Source organism: Papilio polytes, unplaced genomic scaffold (assembly GCF_000836215.1).
Source record: "Papilio polytes unplaced genomic scaffold, Ppol_1.0 DF824135.1, whole genome shotgun sequence".
In the NCBI taxonomy this organism is placed as follows: Eukaryota; Metazoa; Arthropoda; class Insecta; order Lepidoptera; family Papilionidae; genus Papilio; species Papilio polytes.
Window position 1 is genome coordinate 2727721 of NW_013525069.1, and position 22571 is coordinate 2750291.

Genomic DNA, 22571 nt, shown 5'->3' on the forward strand with positions numbered 1-22571 from the left:
TAAAAATGTTAGATAATTTTTAATTCCCTTATTTTTTAACACTAGCAAATTAAAAGAGGATTGTCAACTAACAAACATAATAGATAAGTACAAAATTCTAATTTCTCTGATTATTTTTAATTGCGTATGGCACCACCAATACAATTAAAATTAATTTAATGTTAGAACGATCAGAATTAAAAGGGATATTTTGATTTCCTATATCCAAAAACTTTCTAGTGAAGTTTTTTTGCACACCGTAAATGCAGGTCTATTTTCGTAAAGTTTATAGCTCGTTACAAAGGAGAAGTCGTTTCATAATGACATCGCGTTCAACTTGCGTGACTTGCTATTTTCCAAGCCTTTACCTTTTCTTCGTCTTTCAATACTTCTTCAGCAGTCGTACAAAGAGCCAGCAATACCGATTCCTTCATGATGTTGATATAAGTTTCTACTCAGTCAAAATGGACCAGCCAGGTCCTTCATCTTCTAACCAAGACCCTCGATTTGATTTTATTGGCTCTTACGCTGTAAAATCGCTCAAACTCAAGCCAGAGAAATGGATGCGTCTTGTGAGCGTAGAAGAGCACAGAAGTATCCTAAAAGAATTCGTAGACAAGCCCTTTCCTTTGCTTTTAGTCGTAGTTTTGACACACGCCGCGCAGCTTGTTCCCGTCATCTCTTTTCCTTGTTGTTTAAAGAATAAAGCAGTTTATTACATTAAGAAGAAGCCTGATGTCGTTCCTAAAGAGAATTGTGCTGATATGGTTATTTTTGGTAAGTATACGTTCATGGTAAGTATTAAGTAAATGTAAAATGTGGTTTTAATAAAATATGAACTGAACAACTACTAAGAATAGGTATAACTCAACATACTTGAAAATGGCAGCGATTTTCAATTCAATTAAGTTAAACAAGCATATGTTTAAATCCAGGCGATTTAGCACCTAGATTGATAGACGAGCTAGCGTCATTAGTGGATGAAGTGTTCGTGCCGCTGCTCTCGAACCCACTGAACCACGAGGGCTGGCCACTGGTCGTGTCACAGGATATTCTCAAACAAATTCACAATCTCAAAAGCACAGTATACGAGGTACGCAACATGCAAACAAAAATACATTTTGTAAATTCATTTTTGACACTAAATACAGTGATGTTACGTAATGTGATGTATGTAATCAGCATATATTTAACATTAGTATTATAAAGAAGGTTGCATTTAATGTCTGGGATACTAATCATCTAGATTATGCAAATATACGCATTTTCTTTTATTACCTTGTTCTTTACTTCAGGTGAATTTAGCCTTTTCAAATAAGTAGCATTTTAGCAACTTTAAAATAAAAATAAAATTACCATGGTTCCATAAAATTAATTACAAGTTTTTTTTTAATATTTGTGATGTTATAGGTTAAAGGTAAAGTTAACGGCCAAACGGTTCTACCAATGCCTGTAGGCGTAGAACTAGTACACGAAGCTGAAAAGGAAATATTAAAAGGGAAAGAAGTAGATTTATATCTGAAGAGTGCTATCGAAGGCGTCGTTATAAAATGGGCGCAGCAAATCAATGATGTTATGACAGAGGATTCGTCGCAGGCCTTTGATAACGGACTAAATCCGCTGCCTAATGTTGGTTAGAAGAATTCCAATATTAAAGTTTCTTAAATTTATAATTAAATTTCTTTACAAGCACAACGATAGATTTTCCATAAACAGCTCATGCATTTAGGCTTGTAATTTTTTTCAGAGCTAGCTTTTTGGAAATCTAGACTTAGCAATTTAAACTACATTTATGACCAGTTGCGAACAGAACGAGTTCGTTGTATGGCGGTTATACTCGAGAAGACCACATCGGCGTACTACCCTTGCTTTAGTCGATTGTTCAAAAACATTGTTTCAGGTAAACAAGTCCAGAATTAATTGGTATATGATACCTTGCTGATCTACTTTTTTTTCATGTTTTCATATTTACCTATTTATTACAGCTTTGGCAGAAGCTCGAGAAATTGATTTATATCTCAAAACATTAGAGAAACATTTCCAATCTTTGGAAGATACAGACTTTACCGAATGTCAGCCTTTGTTCCGACCTCTGTTTCATGTAATCTGTATGGTGTGGAGAGATTCAAAATATTATTGTAGCTCCTCAAAACTGATGGTTCTTATTAAACAAATATGCAATTTACTCATTTATCAGGTAATTTAGACACAATTTTAAGTAATATACGACTAATTTCTCAATTTCAACTGATTTAATATTTCTTTAGGCAAAGAAATGTTTAGATCCCAGTACATTATTCCATAGTGACATCGACGAAGCTAGACAACGAATCCAATTAACTATAGACATTCTGAAAAAGTTTCGACAAACATTTGATTACTTTAAAGAGAATTTACCAAAATATTTCGTCGACCGAACAGTGGTACCTTGGACGTTTCATCCAAACGTAGTTTTTGAACGAATGAATAAATTTCTAGAAAGATTGAACACTATACAATGGTTTTTTAAAACTGTTCTGGAATTTCAAAAGCTTGAGAAGATCGAAGTGGGTGGAATGAAAGGGCGTGTATTAAGTGGTCAAATAAGAGACATTTCAGCTGAATTTGACGCGTATTTCCATGAATTTGCCTCAAAATCCTATGATGTTTTGGATCCAGATGATGAAACATTTAATGCCGACTTCAAAGAGTTTCAAGAGAATATTATTGATTTAGATCTTAAGTTATCCACAGTTTTAGTTGAATCATTCGATAACTGTTCCACTCTAGAAGCTATTTTTAAAGTATGTACACACAAAAGTAATTTTTTGTAAAAAAATAAGTACAAGAAATTTATTGCATTATTTCTTGCAGTTGATTGATATTGTTGGATCGGTGTTAGATCGTCCGTTGATCAAAAATGAATTCACTGCAAAATATGTCGAAATTATTGTTATGTTGGAAAAGGAGTTGCAAATATGTGAGGTAAGCACAAACAACTTTTAAAACAGAACACGATTCAATAATAATCACAATTATATTTTTGCAGGAACTTTTTACAGAGCAGTCAAATCGTCTTTATAAGTACGGGCATATGGAGATTGATTTATACATGCCGCCGGTAGCAGGAGGACTGCTGTTCATGACGATGCTAGCTGCGAGAATCACCAAGCCTATAGCCTGCTTTCGCAGTTTGCCGCACCCGTAAGTCAGCGGGGTGGGGCAAATTGCGAAAGCTGATTATCTGGCTTAAAATCTTCTTTAACTCTATACGTTCCCTTTTTGAAGTATTAAAGAACTACTCTAGTGACCGAATTATAGACATTCTAGCGTGGAATTGCAGATTAGTGAAGAAAATATCGTTTTTATTTTGGCTTTCTGAAAATGTAAAAAACAAAAGAAGACAAAATTAATACACTTCAGTTCTGTTTAACTACATACAATACGATATTTAATAAATTATTGCGTTAATATGAATAGCGTTTTCTTAGTGATAAACAATTGAATAACTAATTTGTACACAGGATAAAAGATGCGGATGAAGCCATTAAATTATTTGAAAGATACGACAAGCTTATCGAAAATATCAATGAGTTTAAAAAGAAATATTTCAACGAATGGGCTGTTACTGTTCCTAAAATAATACAAGATAATACGAATAAGCCAATTCTTGCACGACAAGGATCAGATTTGGTGCTAAATTTTAGTCCAAAAGTAAGTAAACCGTACCAAAAGACAAAGTTTATCAAGACCTAGCCAAATGCTATCTTTATAGTGTGACGCGTTTATTTAACACTAACTTTCGCCCGTGATACCATCCGCGTGGTAAAAACAAATAAAAACAAATAACCTTTGTGTTAGTCCAGACTATCCTCTACATCTGTGCTATTTTTCATCGTAATCCGTTCACCACTTTAGGTTACAAACTCTAACAAACATTCATTTAAACTTTTGCATTTTTAATATTAAGAAGTAAGATAAAGCGTAATGGTTTCAGCTTTTAGAACTAATGAAAGAGGTTCGTCACTTGAAAAATAATCCCGATGTACAAGATCTTTTACCCAAAGAGAGTTTAGAATTGTTTGACAAACAAGAAACTTACCGACAATACAGAATAAATTTAACCATAACTATTGATTGGTATAATCAAATAAGGAAAGATAGTCAGAAAGTTGAGTTCGATTTGGTTGAAGAAGAAATAAAAGCAATCGATCAAAGAATAGAAATGGCACAGAATAAACTTAACTGGAATTCTGGAGGTCAATATCAAAGAAAAAAAATATTTTAAATGTTTCTTAATGGATTCGTTTTAATAATAAAAACTTTTGTTTAGATCTATGGAATTATTCCGAAGAACTGCATAAACTAGTGGGAAACTTGTACCAGCGTATGTCAAAAATACAAGATAATTTGAAAGAAATTAAAATGGTTCTAAAAGTCTGGGCAACACAACCGCTTTTTCAAAGAAAAGAAGAGAAAAAGGTAAATATAGAGAACATTTACTTTACGAATATGATGAAAAATTATTTAAAAGACCGCTTGTCGTGATATCTAATATATCGCTAACACATAATTTACTACATTATTATTAACAAAGTGTTTTTGTAGGATACACTTTTGAATTTAGACGATCGCCTTGAAAAAATTAACAAGCGTTACAAAGATATAGAAGACACGGCGGAACGAATAGCAAAGCTACTGAACGAAAACATGATGCTATTTAACATGCAAGAAAATCAAGACAGTGAAATTTGGTTAGCCTACGTAGCCTTTATAGATTCTCTGTTCCAAGAATCTTTATTCAAATCAATAGCGTGCAGGTATGAGGACTTATTTTGATTAGTTAAATTCAATAAGTAAGTAATATACTTTAAATTGATAATTTACTTTTCAGTCTAGGATATATATCCGAACACATGAATCCTAAAAATAAATTAGCGCCACTATTCGAAGCGCAATTAGAATTATTAGAACCAGATATGGTTTTTGCACCAAGCTTAGATCCAGAGGACGAGAAAGGATTTATGGCATTAATAAATAATCTTATAACAGACATTTTGAGAATAGCTTCTTTAGTGAAGCGGATAGATCCAAAAAAAGAAAAGACTTACGAAGATGAAATTATCGGACACAGTGATATAGTAGAAATGAAGGAAGACATATTAAACGGAATTGAAAGGGTAATAAATTACTTCTTTTAGTATCTTAAAATATTGATATTATTATTTTAATTACATTTTTATTAGGTGATTGAAGAGGCAAATGATTTTTGTAAAACATTTGAAAACTACTCTTATTTGTGGTTGGAAGAAAGAGAAGCGATAATGGAAATATTCTTGATTTACGGACGAATTTTGAATCCTGATGAAATTGATAAAATCGGTTCAGAAGATAAAGACGTGCAAGGACCAATACCTAGTACTCCTAAAATGGAAGCATTTAGAGAACAAATAGATCATTATGAGAATCTTTTCTTAGACATCGAAGATATGGAATCATATAAAATATTTAATTCTTGGTTTCAGGTAAAAACACTTCGATGTGAGATTGTTTGTTTAATACTTATATTAAATGTGAAATTTTATCTACAGGTTGATATCAGACCATTTAGACAGGCTTTGTTAAATACTGTTAGAAAATGGGGCAATATGTACAAAGAGCATTTAGTAAACAACGTGATTTCTAGCCTCAGTGATCTAGGAAATTTCATTAGACAAGCAGATGAAGGTATTAAAACACAAATTTGGGTGAGTTAACATAAGAGTAACGTCAAAAATTAATCCATAGATTTTCTATTTCGCTATAGGTTTACTACAACCGGTTCCTGAAGGAGACTACGATGCTTTAGTAACAGTGATGGGTTACTTGATGAATGTAAAGGAAAGAGCAATGACTACAGATGACATGTTCCAACCTCTGACGGAAACAATTGAATTGCTAAAATTTTATGACATGGATATACCAGAAGAAGTCAACGTTCTTCTACAGGTTGGTACATATTTTTTATATTTAAAAAAACAAATGAAACGTGATTTTTATTTAGTGTTTGAATATTTGTTTCAGGAACTACCAGAACAATGGCAAGCTACTAAAAAACTAGCTCTTACTGTTAAGCAACAAGTAGCACCACTACAAGCTGCGGAAGTTGCATGCATCAGAAAAAAGATAACGATGTTCGATGTTCATATTACTTATTATAGAGAAGTCTTTAAAAGATATGAAGTAAATAATTTCTTTGTGTTCAGTAGTTGTAAAATTATTTAGCAAATCGTAAAATATTGAAATTTTTCACAGTTCTTTAAATATGAATGCGATGATCCATATGCTGTGATGTCGAGAGTTGATAATGAAGTACTGCATTTGGAGGACGATATGAAAGGCATTCAAGAATCGGGATCATTGTTTGAAGTAAATGTACCAGAATTTAAGCTGTTGAAACAGTGCAGAAAGGAATTGCGTATGTTAAAGGTAGTGGAACAAATCGAATATATAATTCTTGTTTTGACTTTTTATGTAAACGTATTGTCTATTTCAGCAACTTTGGGATTACGTTTATATTGTACGTACAAGTATTGAAGATTGGAAGACTACGCCATGGCGGAAAATAGATGTCGAAAATATGGATATCGAGTGTAAAAAGTTTGCGAAAGAAATAAGATTACTGGATAAAGAAATGAGAGGGTAAGTAGAATTAGTAAAGTATTTCGTATTATCAAAAACATTTAAATTAAATTTGTTATATTTTGATAACAGTTGGGATACATACATGAACTTAGAAGCAACCGTGAAAAATATGCTAACATCGTTACGTGCAGTAGCTGAGCTGCAGAATCCAGCCATTAGAGAAAGGCATTGGGACCAACTTATGAGGTCTACAAAGGTATTTGAAATGTAAAATATGCAAATAACTTTGTAAATAAAATTTATCTTGTAAATAAATCACAACTATATTGGAATGAACAAATATTTTTAACTTTTGATTGACATAGCATGGTTTGCGAATTAATAAAAACCTTTGTGTTTTTAAATTTTATAACTAACTAGCATGTGTCTGTTGTGTGCCCTTTTACTTGCATAATTTAAGTTTTTGTTTTGATGTAAATAATTAAAACAGGTAATTATTAAATAGATTCTGATAGCATCGACCGAACGGAATGGTTTTTACTTAAAGCTATGTTTTGGAATGTAAATACGTTTATATTTCACAGAGCTTAGCTGCATTACCACCTGAACTCACTGTAAGTATAAAATGACAAAACAATTGTAATGTTTCATGCAAATTTTTCAATTTTATGTTAAGAAATTCTAACGCTTTTTCGCAATTTCTATGCATGTTCATATTATTCTTTTAAAGTTAAGTTTGTAGTCAGTGTAAATATTACTTTTGAACAATAGAATAATAGAATATGATAGATAAAGTGCTAAAATTGATGCATTCATGTAGGTAAGAATCGTTATGGATGAAAATACTACATTAGCAGATTTGCTAGCACTTAATTTGCACGAATGTGAAGAAGAGGTAAAGAACATAGTAGACAAAGCTGTTAAAGAAATGTCTATGGAGAAAATATTAAAAGATCTTAATACGACTTGGAGTGGAATGGAATTTGAACAAGAAGTACACACGAGAACTGGATGTATTTTATTACGAGCAAGTGAAGAATTGATCGAAACCTTAGAAGAAAATCAAGTAAGATTTACTTCAAAATTACCGAAAAATTAAATAAAGTGCATATTTACACCTTTTGCTTTTTAGGTGCAACTACAAAACTTAATAACCTCAAAATTTATTGCTCATTTTCTGGAAGAGGTGTCTAGTTGGCAACAAAAATTATCAATTGCTGATCAAGTTATTTCGGTGTGGTTTGAAGTGCAAAGGACTTGGTCACATTTAGAAAGTATTTTTATGAGCTCTGAAGACATAAGAAAACAACTTCCCGAAGATTCGGCTAGATTTGATAGAATTGATGCCGAGTTTAAGGTAAGAAAGTAATTTAATGTATTTAAGCTTATGTTGAATTTTATAACTAACTAATGTTGCTTTAATTTAAATAGATTCTTTCAAAAGAAATGTCGAAGACTCCTAATGTTGTAAAAGGAACCAATAAACAAGGTTTGGTTGAAACACTTGATAGTTTACAAAAGGATTTAATTATTTGTGAAAAAGCATTAGCTGAATATTTAGAGACGAAGAGATTGGCCTTTCCAAGGTTTTACTTTGTATCGTCAGCGGATTTATTAGACATTTTATCAAATGGAAATCAAGCTGAATTAGTTATCAGGTACTTTTGTAATTTTCAACTAATTTAAAATATTTAGTAATTGGTACTTAGATTTTCATTTTTTTAATTTCAGACATTTGACCAAGCTTTTTGATTCAATCGCAAGATTGAATTTCATTAAGAGTGACAACCCTACAGAGAAACAGGCAGCTGGAATGATCGCTAAAGATGGGGAATATGTTCCTTTTCACGGAGCTTGCGACTGTACTGGACCTGTGAGTAATAACTATAAATAGTTATTACAAATTGCCTAATTATTCAGCCTTACAAAAAATTAATAAATTGTCTTACACGTTTGTTTCCACTTATAGGTAGAAATCTGGTTAAATAGATTGCAAGAAATAATGAGGTCATCCATTAGACAATATTTTGGTGAAGCAATAGTTTCTTACGAGGAAAAACCTCGTGAACAATGGCTCTTTGATTACATGGCTCAAGTATCACTATGCTGTTCACAAATCTGGTGGACTACGGAAGTGAATATGGCTTTTTCTAGATTAGAAGAAGGATATGATAACGCTCTCAAAGATTATTACAAAAAACAATTAGCACAACTGAGTACACTCATTACCTTACTCATCGGTGAGCTCAGTAAACAGGACAGACAGAAAATCATGACGATCTGCACAATAGATGTGCATTCTAGAGATGTTGTTAGTAAACTCATTCAAGGGAAAGTGGAAGCAGGATCAGCGTTCCAATGGCAATCACAACTACGTCACAGGTTTGAAATTCATAATATATTGACATTTTAATTTTACTTTTTAATTGTTCTGCATTTGTTGTGACAATAAATTATTTTATAGATGGGATGAAAAGGAATCTCACTGTTTTGCAAATATTTGTGACGCCCAATTCAAATACAGTTACGAATATCTGGGGAACACTCCTAGATTAGTGATCACTCCATTAACTGATCGTTGCTATATCACATTGACTCAGGTAAAGGCCGAAATATATTTTAAATAATTATTAATTTTACGTTAATTTAATGTTTCTGTTTTTTTAGTCTTTGCATTTAATTATGGGAGGAGGTCCTGCTGGTCCCGCAGGTACGGGCAAAACAGAAACAACAAAGGATTTAGGTAGAGCCTTGGGTATAATGGTTTATGTATTCAATTGTTCAGAGCAAATGGACTATCAGGTACACATAATCATATCCTTTAAAATCACAATAATTTTCTTAATAACTGTTTTATGAGTCATTTATTTACAGTCTTGCGGTAACATTTATAAAGGGTTAGCTCAAACCGGTGCATGGGGTTGTTTTGATGAATTTAACAGAATTTCCGTAGAAGTGTTATCAGTAGTAGCCGTGCAAGTGAAATCTGTCCAAGATGCAATAAGGTAGTTATAATATTTAAAAATATTTTAGTCTCTTAATGTATAATTCTTATGCATGAGGTTTGCTAGAACTCTTAGAAAATTACACAAACATAAAAACTTAACTATTTTATAATTTTCCAGGGACAAAAAACAAACTTTTAATTTTATGGGAGAAATTATTGTACTAGTTCCGACAGTTGGTATTTTCATAACAATGAACCCCGGCTATGCTGGCAGGACGGAGTTACCAGAAAACTTAAAAGCTTTGTTTAGACCATGCGCAATGGTAGTTCCAGATTTCGAATTGATTTGTGAAATCATGTTAGTGGCCGAAGGTTTCCAAGAAGCTAAGATACTTGCTAGAAAATTTATAACTCTGTATACGTTATGCAAGGAGTTATTGTCAAAACAAGATCATTATGACTGGGGACTCAGAGCTATTAAGTCTGTGCTAGTTGTTGCGGGGTCTTTAAAGGTACGAATACTGGAATACGAAATAATACTGACAAATATTTTTACATTTACCATTTCTTATGAATATTTTTTATAGAGAGGTGATCCTGGTAGACCAGAAGAAGAAGTATTAATGAGGACACTCCGTGATTTCAACATACCAAAAATCGTAACTGATGACATGCCCGTGTTTATGGGTCTAATTGGTGATTTGTTTCCCGCGCTTGAAGTGCCTAGAAAACGTGATTTGGAATTTGAAAGAACAGTCAAGCAAGCTGCGATGGATTTATTGCTTCAACCTGAAGATAATTTCATTCTCAAAGTTGTACAACTTGAAGAGTTATTAGAAGTACGTCATTCCATTTTTATTGTTGGCAATGCGGGGACTGGAAAAACTCAAGTTTGGAAAACGCTTTTTAAAACATACCAGAATCTCAAAAAGAAACCGATATACAACGATTTAAATCCTAAAGCTGTGACTAATGACGAACTATTTGGTATTATAAATCCAGCAACAAGAGAATGGAAGGATGGATTATTTTCTGTAATCATGAGAGATCAAGCGAATATCGTCGGTGAAAATCCGAAATGGATCGTTCTGGACGGAGATATAGATCCAATGTGGATAGAATCATTAAATACCGTCATGGATGATAATAAAATATTGACACTAGCGAGTAACGAAAGAATTGCCTTAACACCCACAATGAGACTCATGTTTGAAATTTCCAATCTACGAACTGCTACGCCAGCTACAGTTTCTAGAGCTGGTATTTTGTACATTAATCCCCAAGACTTAGGTTGGAATCCGTGAGTATTGAGTTCTATTTTGTAAGTAGTTCATGTAAGCCCAGTTCTATAGCAATCATGTAACATTTTTAGATATGTAACAAGTTGGATTGAAACAAGAAAAATACCAGCGGAGAAGTCAAACTTAGTTATACTATTTGATAAATATATTCCACCATGTTTGGAAACTGTTAGGAATCGTTTCAAGAAAATAACACCTATAGCTGACATGGCGCATATACAGATGTTATGTCACCTACTTGATTGTTTATTAGTTCCTGAACATACTCCAGCAGATTGTCCGAAAGAATGGCATGATATATTCTTTGTTTTTGCGTGCGTGTGGGCATTCGGTTCTGCAATGTTTCAGGACACGAATGTTGATTACAGAATAGGTAAGTTATCACTATAAATCATTTATTCTTTTTACTTTTTTAATATGATGATGATTTTTGTTGAAGAGTTTACAAAATGGTGGGTCAATGAATTCAAAACAATCAAATTCCCGCAAGGTGGAACCGTTTTTGATTATTACATAGATTCTGAAACGAAACAGTTTACACCTTGGACTGAAAAGATCACAAAGTTTGAATTGGATACGGATATTCCGTTACAGGTAAAATAGAAGTTATTAAGGCTACAGAAACATTTCACTTATTTTTATTTGCTTACTATTGTCAAAATGTTACAGGCGGTATTAGTACCGACAGCAGAAACAATCAGAATACGATATTTTTTGGATTTATTAATGAAAAACAGGCATCCGGTGATGTTAGTTGGAGGAGCGGGTTGTGGTAAAACAGTGTTAGTTAATGAAAAATTACAAAGGTCTGTATAATTTTATAGAAGTTGTTTACAATTTTTTCAGAGAAAAATAAAATGTTTTTTTTTTTATTTCCTTTTCTGATTGCAGTCTATCAGAAGCATATGCCGTGCAATCTGTACCATTTAATTTCTATACCTCATCTGAAATGCTACAAAAAGTTTTAGAGAAACCTTTGGAGAAGAAGGCTGGCAGAAATTACGGGCCACCGGGAAATAAGACACTCATATATTTCATAGATGATATGAATATGCCAGAAGTCGATACTTATGGCACCGTACAACCACATACTATAATCAGACAGCATCTTGATTACAATCATTGGTATGACAGAACAAAGTTGACACTAAAAGATATCCATAATACTCAATACGTGTCTTGTATGAATCCAACGTCAGGTAGTTTTACAATAAATCCAAGATTACAAAGACATTTCTGCGTATTCGCTATCAGTTTTCCAAATAACGAGGCTTTGAATAACATTTACCATAACATTTTAAGTCAACATTTGGTTAATCCTGAGTTGAGGATAAGCGGGCAAGTCGCTAAGTTATCGAGTAAGTTTTTCATTGAATTTAAACAGCTAATTTTGATTGACATAGTTTTATATTTTAGTAATACCACGATGACGTAAGAATTAGATCAAGTGTCCACTGCAGCATACTTCAGTTTTTCTTTCTTTCAGACAACGTTGTGACCGCGACAATAGCTTTACACAATAAAGTATCACAAGTGTTTCTACCGACTGCCATCAAATTCCATTACATCTTTAATTTACGAGATCTATCAAATATATTCCAGGTAATTATCAAAAACTCTTCTGATACATTCAAAAACAGCATTTGACTAACGGAGTGTTTTTTTTATTTCAAGGGTTTTCTATTTAGCACCAACGAATGTTTAGTAGGTCCTTCAGATCTAATTCGTCTGTGGTTGCACGAAACCCACCGCGTGTACGGAGATAAACTTACTGAAGATAAAGACATCGACGCATTTCTGAAAATGCAAGTCGATATATGCAAGAAAAACTTTGAAGTAAGTATTAACAAAATATGTAGCCCAGCGGCTGTATGAATATTCGTATAGAAATTTAGAAAAGAACTGTTGGATCCAAAGAATTAAACAAATGTTTTTCAGGATATTGATGAAGGCGTGGTATTCGATAAGCCAAATATCTACTGTCATTTTGCCGGCGGCATTGGAGAGCCTAAGTATATGCCCATCGAGTCATGGGACCAGCTCAACAAATTGCTGACAGAAGCAATGGCAAGCTACAACGATCTTATTGCTGCAATGAACCTTGTGCTTTTTGAAGACGCTATGATGCACATATGCAGGTACATAACGTGTTTAGATGAGAGATATTAAACAAAGATTTGTGTATACCTCTCAACAATTGATATAATTAAAATTTGAAAAAGGAAACCAAATTTTAGACTTTGTTAGAAATAAGTCTTTTCTTAACCCAAATTTAGAGCAACTTGGACGTTAATCTTACGACTATTTGTTTCTAGAATTAGTCGAATTTTGGAAAGTCCTCGAGGAAGTGCATTGCTTGTGGGCGTTGGAGGATCCGGAAAACAATCGCTCTCTCGTCTTGCTGCCTTTATTTCAAGCTTGGAAGTTTTACAAATACAACTGAAGAAAGGATACTGTGTTTCGGATTTGAAGGTAAAAATGTAACAAAAGGGGTTTTCCGTTGAATTATAGTTCTAAACCACAAAAGTTGAATGGATCACCATAACATTTTGATATTTAATTTTCAGCATGAGCTTTCGGGCTTATACATTAAAACTGGCTTAAAGAATGTTGGTATAATGTTTTTAATGACCGATGCGCAAGTAGCAAATGAACAATTTCTAGTTTTGATAAACGATTTACTAGCATCAGGAGAGGTTGCGGACCTTTTCCCTGATGATGAAATTGAAAATATCATCAGCGGAGTTAGAAATGAGGTAATTTTAGTATACATTTAAATCATTCATTTTCAACTTTTGTACATTATATAATTTTCTTAACTTTAAGGTGAAAGGTGCAGGATTACCAGACACCAGAGAGATATGTTGGAAGTTCTTTATAGACAGAGTTCGAAAACAATTGAAAGTCGTTTTATGCTTTTCTCCTGTTGGTTCAACATTGCGAGTAAGATCCAGGAAATTCCCTGCACTGATCAACTGCACGTCTATAAATTGGTTTCATGAATGGCCTCAAGAGGCTTTAGTATCAGTCTCGATGAAATTCTTAGAAGGACTTCATGTTTTACCAGTAGGTTATCAAATTATTTGTTTAGTTAAAATATCTACCAATTTTAATATTTAGCTTTTCCTTATTGGGTAAGTTAGTTTTGAAAATCCTCAACGACTTTCAGGTCTCGTTAAGAGATTCGGTTTCAAGATTTATGGCATATGTTCATACTTCAGTGAATTCTATTTCCAAAGCCTATCTGTCGAATGAAAGAAGATACAATTATACCACACCAAAGAGCTATTTAGAACAAATTAGCTTATATGCTAAACTTGTCAATCAAAAAACACAAGAACTGCAGGCTAAGATTTGTAGGTAGGTTAATAACATCCACAATTTTTGTTACATGTTACTTTACTATATTAAGATTGCTCATACATTTTGTGAATTTTAGATTAGAAAACGGCTTGGAAAAGTTACGAAGTACCGCTACCCAAGTCGATGAACTAAAAGTGAAATTGGCAATACAAGAAGTAGAGTTACAACAGAAGAATGAAGCAGCCGATAAGTTAATTGAAATGGTCGGTGTTGAAACGGCCAAAGTTCAAAGCGAGAAAGCCCTTGGTAAAATAAAAATAAAACGACAGTCTTTTGTTTTGTCTCTAGGAATATATATATTTCGTGTTCAATCTAAATTGTTCTTGTTTTTTAGCTGACGAGGAAGAGGAAAAAGTAGCTGTAATAGCAGAGGAAGTCGCAAAGAAACAGAAAGATTGCGAAGAAGATTTGATCAAAGCAGAGCCAGCCCTTGTTGCTGCACAAGAAGCGTTGAATACTTTAAACAAAGCGAATCTCACTGAGCTCAAATCATTTGGTTCACCACCTGGTGCTGTCACCAATGTTACCGCCGCTGTGATGGTATTACTTGCTCCAGGTGGTAAAATACCTAAAGATCGAAGTTGGAAATCTGCTAAGGTATTAATTAGTAGTGACTGTTTTATCAGTTTTTATTTGCGACAATGAATGAAACGAGTAACTTTTTGCAGATGATGATGGCAAAAGTAGATGTGTTTTTGGAGTCTCTTATACATTATGATAAAGAGAATATTCATCCTGATGTCATAAAAGCTATTCAGCCGTATCTTAAGGATTCAGAATTTGAACCTGGTAAATTAATTAATATATGTCACATAATATTCCCGCATAAATTTCTTTGTTTTACTAATTGTATGACATATTTGTAGAATTTGTTAGATCTAAATCGGCCGCAGCAGCCGGACTTTGTGCATGGGTAATCAATATTATCAAGTTCTACGAAGTATTTTGCGACGTGGAACCAAAACGTAAAGCATTGGCAGCGGCAAACGCTGAGTTAGCAGCGGCTACCGAGAAACTGAAATCAATTAAGTCTAAAGTTGCGGTTAGTATTACATTTAAAAGAAGATAGTGTGTAGTATTTCTTTTGGATTATATTTAGAATTTTGATTATCCAGTGTGTAGTCTAAGCCTTCCAACTGTAAAGCAGAACATGTTCAAAAGTTACTTTTACGAGCACATTCATTTATAATTATTGTTTCTGATATCGTGTAATATTTATAGTCTTTAGAGGAGCAATTGGGGACACTAACTGCTGATTTCGAAAAAGCAACGTTGGAGAAACTTAAATGTCAACAAGAAGCCGACGCCACGAACAGGACAATACAACTTGCTAATAGATTGGTAAACGGACTTGCAAGTGAAAATGTTCGATGGGCAGAGGCAGTGTCGAAGTGCGTATTCATTTTCTTTTAAATACCTATTTCCGATATTAGTACTGTCACATAAAAATTGTTTCAGTTTCATGCAACAGAGTACTACATTGCCTGGAGATGTTTTACTTGTATGTGCCTTTATATCATACGTCGGATGCTTTACAAAACAATACAGGCTTGACTTGTTGCACAAGAATTGGCTCGTCTTCTTGAAAACTTTGGAGGTAACGGTATAAGATATGTTTTTCAATGAATAATGCAAAATAAACAACGATTATTGTTTTTTAGCCACCAATCCCAATAACAGAAGGTTTAGATCCATTGACCATGCTAACCGATGACACGACAATAGCAATGTGGCAGAATGAAGGCCTGCCTTCTGATCGTATGAGCACTGAAAATGCTACAATACTTTCTAATTCCGATCGCTGGCCACTGATGATTGACCCTCAGGTATACGTTTTAATTGTAATAGAGATATGATGTAAAGTAACAACATGAAATACTACACATTTGTATATCTTATAACAGCTACAAGGGGTTAAATGGATTAAACAAAAATACGGTGAAAAGTTACGTGTAATACGACTTGGACAAAAAGGATACTTGGATACTATAGAAAAGGCAATAATCAAGGGAGAAACAGTTTTATTGGAAAATATTGGCGAAACTGTGGATCCGGTTCTGGATCCTTTGTTGGGCAGAAATTTGATCAAGAAGGGCAGGTTGGTATATTTACCTATTGCAAATCTAATTAATTTGAAAAGACCTACAGTAATTAAACATAAAACATTTTTAACTAATTACAGAGCTATAAAAATAGGTGATAAAGAAGTGGAATATAGTCCAAACTTTAGGCTCATCTTGCATACTAAACTCGCTAATCCACATTACAAACCAGAAATGCAAGCTCAAACTACACTAGTAAACTTTACTGTTACAAGAGATGGGTTAGAAGATCAATTATTAGCTGAAGTAGTAAAAGCCGAGAGACCAGATCTTGAAGAATTGAAAGCAGAATTAACGAAACAACAGAATGAATTTAAGATTCAATTGAAAGAGCTGGAAGATGATTTATTGTCTAGATTATCTTCAGCTGGTGCGAATATTTTAGGCGATACTGCATTAGTGGAGAATTTGGAAACAACTAAAAAGACGGCAGCGGATATTGAGAAAAAGGTATTTCAATTAATAAAAATCATGACATGGAATAAATTGAATAATAGCTAAAAATGTATTTGAGTTTGAATAAATTGTAGGTTGCAGAAGCCAAAGTAACATCATATCAAATTGATCAAGCAAGAGAATTTTACCGTCCAGCTTCAGCAAGAGCATCCTTACTCTATTTTATTTTAAACGATTTGAATACTATTAATCCGATTTACCAGTTCTCCTTAAAGGTTTGTGTTACACTTCTTTGTAATAAAATAATAGAAGAAAATAAAATAGTTTTAATTTTTGCTTTAGGCTTTTAGTGTTGTTTTCCAAAAAGCAATATCTCGCGCGGAGCCATCGGACGAAGTGAGTCAAAGAGTAAGAAACTTAATAGACTGCATAAGCTATTCAGTATTCCAATATACATCTCGAGGTCTTTTTGAATGTGACAAATTGATATTCGCATCACAGATGACCTTCCAGGTAAATAAGATTTGAAATTCAAAATTATATTAAAAGTAAATATTCTTAAGCGGTAATATAATCGTAATTTAAAGGTTCTTCTAATGAGTGAAGAAATTTCTCCAGCCGAATTGGACTTTTTCCTACGATTCCCAATAAAGCCTCATGTAACGAGTCCGGTGGACTTTTTGTCAAATCAAAGTTGGGGTGGCATATGTTCTTTAGCTAGCAAGGACGAGTTCAGGAACCTTGATAGAGATATCGAAACGTCACCGAAACGATGGAAGAAAATCGTAGAAATGGAATGTCCTGAAAGGGAAAAGTTTCCACAGGTATGATGTCCTAATTTTCAGGTAAACTTTAAAGTGATTACGATAAGTTCAAATTACTCTTTTATAGGAATGGAAAAATAAAACTGCCCTGCAACGGTTATGTATGCTAAGAGCATTAAGACCTGATAGGATGACTTACGCGGTGGCGTAAGTAAAATTATTTTCTATATGTTATTTGAATTGTAATTAGTATAATTTTATTAAATTACAACATCATTTTTAGAGCTTACATCGAAGAAAGGATGGGATCGAAATACGTAGAAAACAGAACAGTAGAATTCAGTAAATCATTTGAAGAAACGAGTCCTACTACACCAATATTCTTCATTCTTTCTCCCGGAGTTAATCCCCTAAAGGATGTCGAAACTCTCGGTAAAGTTATGGGATTTTCCGTCGACAAAAATAATTTTCATAACGTGTCGTTGGGTCAGGGTCAAGAAATAGTGGCCGAACAAGCAATGGATGAAGCTATAAAGGAGGGCCATTGGGTTGTTTTACAGGTATATTTTTTAACAAGCTTTTTCATTCATGACACAAGAATTTTTAATTCATGACACAAAAAATTTTAATTCATGAAAGTAATTAATTTTTAGAATATCCATTTAGTAAAGAAATGGCTGCCGAGTTTAGAAAAGAAGATGGAAAGTTTTGCTTCTGGTTGTCATGATGACTTTCGTTTGTTCATGTCTGCCGAACCTGCAGCTACTCCTGGGGCTCATATTATACCGCAAGGAATTTTAGAGTCCAGTATCAAAATTACTAATGAACCTCCTACGGGAATGCAGGTAATAGAACAAATGAAAATTACATCATGGAACATTTGACAAATCTCTGTATAAAAATATCAGTTAAATTGGTCGAAATCGACATTTTTTAAATAGGAAATATTTTAATATATTTCTTTTTTTTAAGGCAAACATACATAAAGCCCTAGATAATTTTAATCAAGAAACGCTAGAAATGTGTGGCAAGGAAGCAGAATTTAAAGCCATATTATTTGCTCTGTGCTACTTCCACGCTGTAGTAGCTGAACGAAGGAAATTTGGTCCTCAAGGTTGGAATAAAATTTATCCCTTCAATGTTGGTAAGCTATAAAATTTAACTTGGTAAAATTTATTTCATCGGTACAATCTTTCATTCTTCAAATCATATTGCAGGTGATCTAACTATAAGCGTTTTTGTTCTTTACAATTATTTGGAGGCTAATTCTAAAGTCCCTTGGGAAGACCTTAGATATTTATTTGGGGAAATTATGTACGGTGGCCATATAACCGACGATTGGGACAGACGTCTTTGTAACGCTTACTTAGAAGAACTCATGCAATCGGACCTTGTGAGTTATTAATTTTAATTAAATCAACATATTTATGATCATGGTCATAAAATATGTGTTGATATTTTTGCTAATGAAACTCGCAAATCATTGATATTAATAAATTGTTTTTAGGTTGATGGTGAACTACAATTAGCGCCCGGATTCCCTGCTCCTCCTAACACAGATTATTCTGGTTATCACCAGTACATAGAGGATGCAATGCCTCCAGAATCACCTTACTTGTATGGTTTGCATCCTAATGCTGAAATAGGATTTCTGACGACAACTTCAGAAAATTTGTTTAGAACAATATTCGAAATGCAACCAAGAGATGCACAAGCTTCTGGAGCATCGACTGTTACTAGAGAAGACAAGGTACTAAACATAAAATAGTCGGCGAGCCTTAAATTTTTGACTTATAATTAATGAAAATTAAATTTAGGTCAAACAAATGTTGGATGAAATAATGGAGAAACTACCAGAAGAATTTAATATGGTGGAAATTATGGGCAAAGTTGAGGAGCGTACCCCGTATGTAATAGTTGCCTTCCAAGAGTGTGAGAGAATGAATCACTTGACTGGAGAGATGAAGAGGTCATTGAAAGAGTTAGATTTGGGATTAAAGGTTACCTAAGATGCGATTTTTAATAGTTACTCGTTACATTTTTACAATCATTAATCTAAACGTCGTTTTATTACAGGGAGAACTTACAATTACTTCTGATATGGAAGATTTGGAAAATTCATTGTTTTTGGATCAAGTGAGTATTGAAATTTGTTCATACTGTTATTTTGATTATTTGCATTTATTAACATGATAATACCTTTTTAGGTTCCTGCGATTTGGGCAAATCGAGCATATCCTTCCTTACTCGGTCTGTCAGCTTGGTTCGTAGATTTGCTTCTACGACTTCGAGAATTGGAAACTTGGGCTACTGACTTTGTTGTATGTATAAAGTAATAGATAAATAGAACTATACATTTCAATCTATTTAGATTTCTAGTTTATAATTCGTGGTTGTATTGGTAAAGCATAAACGAATATTTCAATTACCAAGCAGTTGACATTTAGTTATATTCTTTTAATTTTTGACAAACGTCAATGTGTTGATGCTATCATTCTATCATTTAGTTGCCAGCATCAGTATGGCTAGCGGGTTTCTTTAACCCGCAAAGCTTACTGACAGCCATCATGCAGAGCACTGCACGCCGCTACGAACTACCTCTAGACAAGATGTGTTTGCAGTGTGACGTCACCAAGAAAATGAAGGAGGAGTTCACGTGAGTCAATAACTTAGAGATAGACAATTTCCACATCATTTCATAATCTCAACTCAATGAGAAGAGCGTATTTTGTGTGCGGAGGTATGATAAACATAAGAATCTTTTTGCTGTTTACGCTCTCTTCGTTCAAGAGAGGTAAGCAATATTTTTTTATTTAACTCTCTGCGTGCTGCATTTTCTTCAATAACTTCTGATTTTCTGGTACAGGATAGCTGACTCCAGGTCCGCTCCACGAGATGGCGCTTACGTGCACGGGCTACAGATGGAGGGCGCGCGCTGGGATGTGCAGGCGGGTATCATCATGGACTCCAGGCTCAAGGAATTATTCCCACCGATGCCTGTTATAAATGTTCGGGTATGTCAAATAATACTCTGTGTCTTTTACTATTTTTGTCTAGTTTTTTTTAATGTATATTACAATATTATTCTCAAGACCACGTATCATATAACAGTTAACGTACTGGTAAAATATAGCATTAACAATTTACAATCTGTAAATTATGATTAAATAAATTATCAACCGTTTTTTATTATGTATTTTGTGAAATTTTCTACTATAGCTAGCTGTTCCCGTGCGGTTTCAACCGCATAAAATTATAAAAAATCATTTTATTGTTCACATTCGTCAAATTATCATTTGCAAATGTCAAAATGACATGACATGATGTCAAACCATGGCAACCTGGCTTCCTTGAGGTTGGCAACAACTTATGGTCTCTTTCCCACATTTAAGGTTTTTATCCAAAATATTTACCACCTAACTTTAATGGTGTGAAAATAGCCTAAAGCGTGACGTAAGTGTAGGGCTTTCTATTAAAAAAAGGATTATTCAAAATATTATGTAATTGCTTACGTATTAGGCAACAAAGAAATGTGTGTTTACGCTTTATTATAATAGTATAGATAATATCACATTTGGTAAAATGTTATATTGTAATTAGATATCAGGATAATGCTGGTTTTATTTTTCTTTCTTTCTAGGCTATAACGCAGGACAAACAAGACCTGAGGAACATGTACGAGTGCCCCGTGTACAAGACGCGGACCCGCGGCCCCACCTACGTGTGGACCTTTAACCTTAAGACCAAGGATAAACCTGCAAAGTGGACCTTAGCTGGAGTGGCGCTGCTGCTTCAGATATAGATGCTTAAACTGATATGACATTTTGCCTGCAATCATATTTTTTTTTCTTGATAATAATTAATGATTTTTAGAATAGAGTATGAATTTATGTAGAGCTTATCTTGTGTTTTACTTGTATTTTACAGTGCTGCATTTATTAGATTGTTTTTTGGTGTTGTAATAAAAGCTGCTTGTAATTAATGTCTTAATAAAGTTGTTTTAGCTACTCGTGTTTTTTTATTCCGATATTATTCCGAAAAGCTATACGACGAGCTGGTCTAAAGACCATCTAAAGTCTAGAGTCTACGTCTAAAGCCAAAAGAATCCTCTCGTTTCACAATCCATATAAAAGAATGCATAACTTAAGCTTCCAATATTAATAATAAAAGCTTAAGTTAGCTTAAGAAACTCATGTATCCTTTTAATCTGTCTATGTTTTTCACCCGATTATGAATTCCGCCGTTATTATCTGATCTCATGGCATGTAACTGCCTAATATACGACAAGTAGTAACAAGAAGTCTTTAATAAAATAGCAATTTATTAATTAAAATGACGCATTGGTTTTAAACTGTTTTCTTTAAGTTATTTGTAGTAAAGTACGTAAAAAATGAAACAGTGAGGTCATGAATAGTAAACGATGAAATCATATTTATATTTAGTTGACCTTTGACTACGTTTAAAGTGCCATATATCTTTTTAAATAATTCTAATATCTTTGTGTTATATTTTATCTATTTGATGTTTTTATAGTTTGATGACATCAGACATGGGAATGTCAAAATTTTTACACCATCATTCATCATTCTTGCTTTATTTCCGAATTAAAATTAACACCTATCTTAATGTTTTTTTAGTTATATTTAATTAAGTTTATGTCTGAAATATTAACGAAACGAATGAATATTAAAAACAATCTGACATAAGCGCGGTTTTCGAAATATGATCCTTAAGAGCGTGCGCACACCTGAAACTAAAATATAGCACAACTGTTTGGTCGCGCTTTGCTTTGTATGAGCATATATGGAAGTTTGCACATTACTCGGTTTTCGGTTGTGCAACTAAACACTTAAATTGGCTACGAAACAATCGACTATCGACAATCTCAAACTGTTGTGCGATACTTTAGTCAAAGTGCACCCGCGTACTACTGCTTAATTGTTTATGTCAAATATAATTCTATTTCGGTATACCTATAAAAAGTCTTATTACTGCAAAATAGTTAGATAATTACATTCGAAGCGTAAATGATTGACCGCTAACATAATCTTTACGAGCATTTTAAACTGCTAACTTTCGTAAAACAATTAGAAAATCAAACTGGTTGTAACGTGTT

At 33.4% G+C, this 22571-nt stretch overlaps 1 protein-coding gene across 1 annotated transcript; it reads left to right on the forward strand.

The window, feature by feature from the left end:
- Positions 1 to 123: 123 nt before the first annotated feature.
- Positions 124 to 21381, forward strand: LOC106112015 (dynein beta chain, ciliary). Its single transcript, XM_013294244.1, has 66 exons — positions 124 to 756; positions 915 to 1072; positions 1390 to 1612; positions 1727 to 1879; positions 1965 to 2176; positions 2247 to 2762; positions 2833 to 2943; positions 3008 to 3162; positions 3483 to 3672; positions 3956 to 4217; positions 4292 to 4440; positions 4567 to 4778; positions 4853 to 5138; positions 5205 to 5483; positions 5550 to 5685; positions 5765 to 5946; positions 6022 to 6180; positions 6253 to 6426; positions 6494 to 6639; positions 6712 to 6838; positions 7167 to 7196; positions 7403 to 7648; positions 7715 to 7939; positions 8014 to 8240; positions 8314 to 8455; positions 8552 to 8964; positions 9047 to 9182; positions 9250 to 9384; positions 9457 to 9587; positions 9708 to 10041; positions 10117 to 10829; positions 10902 to 11203; positions 11270 to 11424; positions 11500 to 11636; positions 11722 to 12188; positions 12317 to 12432; positions 12505 to 12666; positions 12769 to 12968; positions 13146 to 13302; positions 13398 to 13586; positions 13657 to 13896; positions 14000 to 14190; positions 14270 to 14439; positions 14528 to 14790; positions 14862 to 14982; positions 15060 to 15235; positions 15415 to 15584; positions 15652 to 15790; positions 15855 to 16019; positions 16098 to 16291; positions 16376 to 16745; positions 16826 to 16966; positions 17034 to 17204; positions 17279 to 17515; positions 17583 to 17662; positions 17739 to 18015; positions 18109 to 18300; positions 18428 to 18599; positions 18673 to 18848; positions 18963 to 19205; positions 19273 to 19455; positions 19532 to 19591; positions 19663 to 19776; positions 19963 to 20111; positions 20322 to 20469; positions 21096 to 21381. Exons 1-66 carry the CDS (start codon positions 243 to 245, stop codon positions 21255 to 21257), a joined length of 13665 nt encoding a protein of 4554 aa, XP_013149698.1. The 5' UTR covers positions 124 to 242; the 3' UTR covers positions 21258 to 21381.
- Positions 21382 to 22571: the final 1190 nt, after the last annotated feature.

Excerpts from the sequence above, each read along its gene's own strand:
- LOC106112015 (XM_013294244.1), top strand. The coding sequence starts at position 243 with ATGCAGGTCTATTTTCGTAAAGTTTATAGCTCGTTACAAAGGAGAAGT. Across the intron at positions 8,456-8,551 it reads CTTGCGACTGTACTGGACCT|GTAGAAATCTGGTTAAATAG; the intron begins GTGAGTAATAAC and ends TTCCACTTATAG. Across the intron at positions 16,967-17,033 it reads TTTACCAGTTCTCCTTAAAG|GCTTTTAGTGTTGTTTTCCA; the intron begins GTTTGTGTTACA and ends TTTTTGCTTTAG.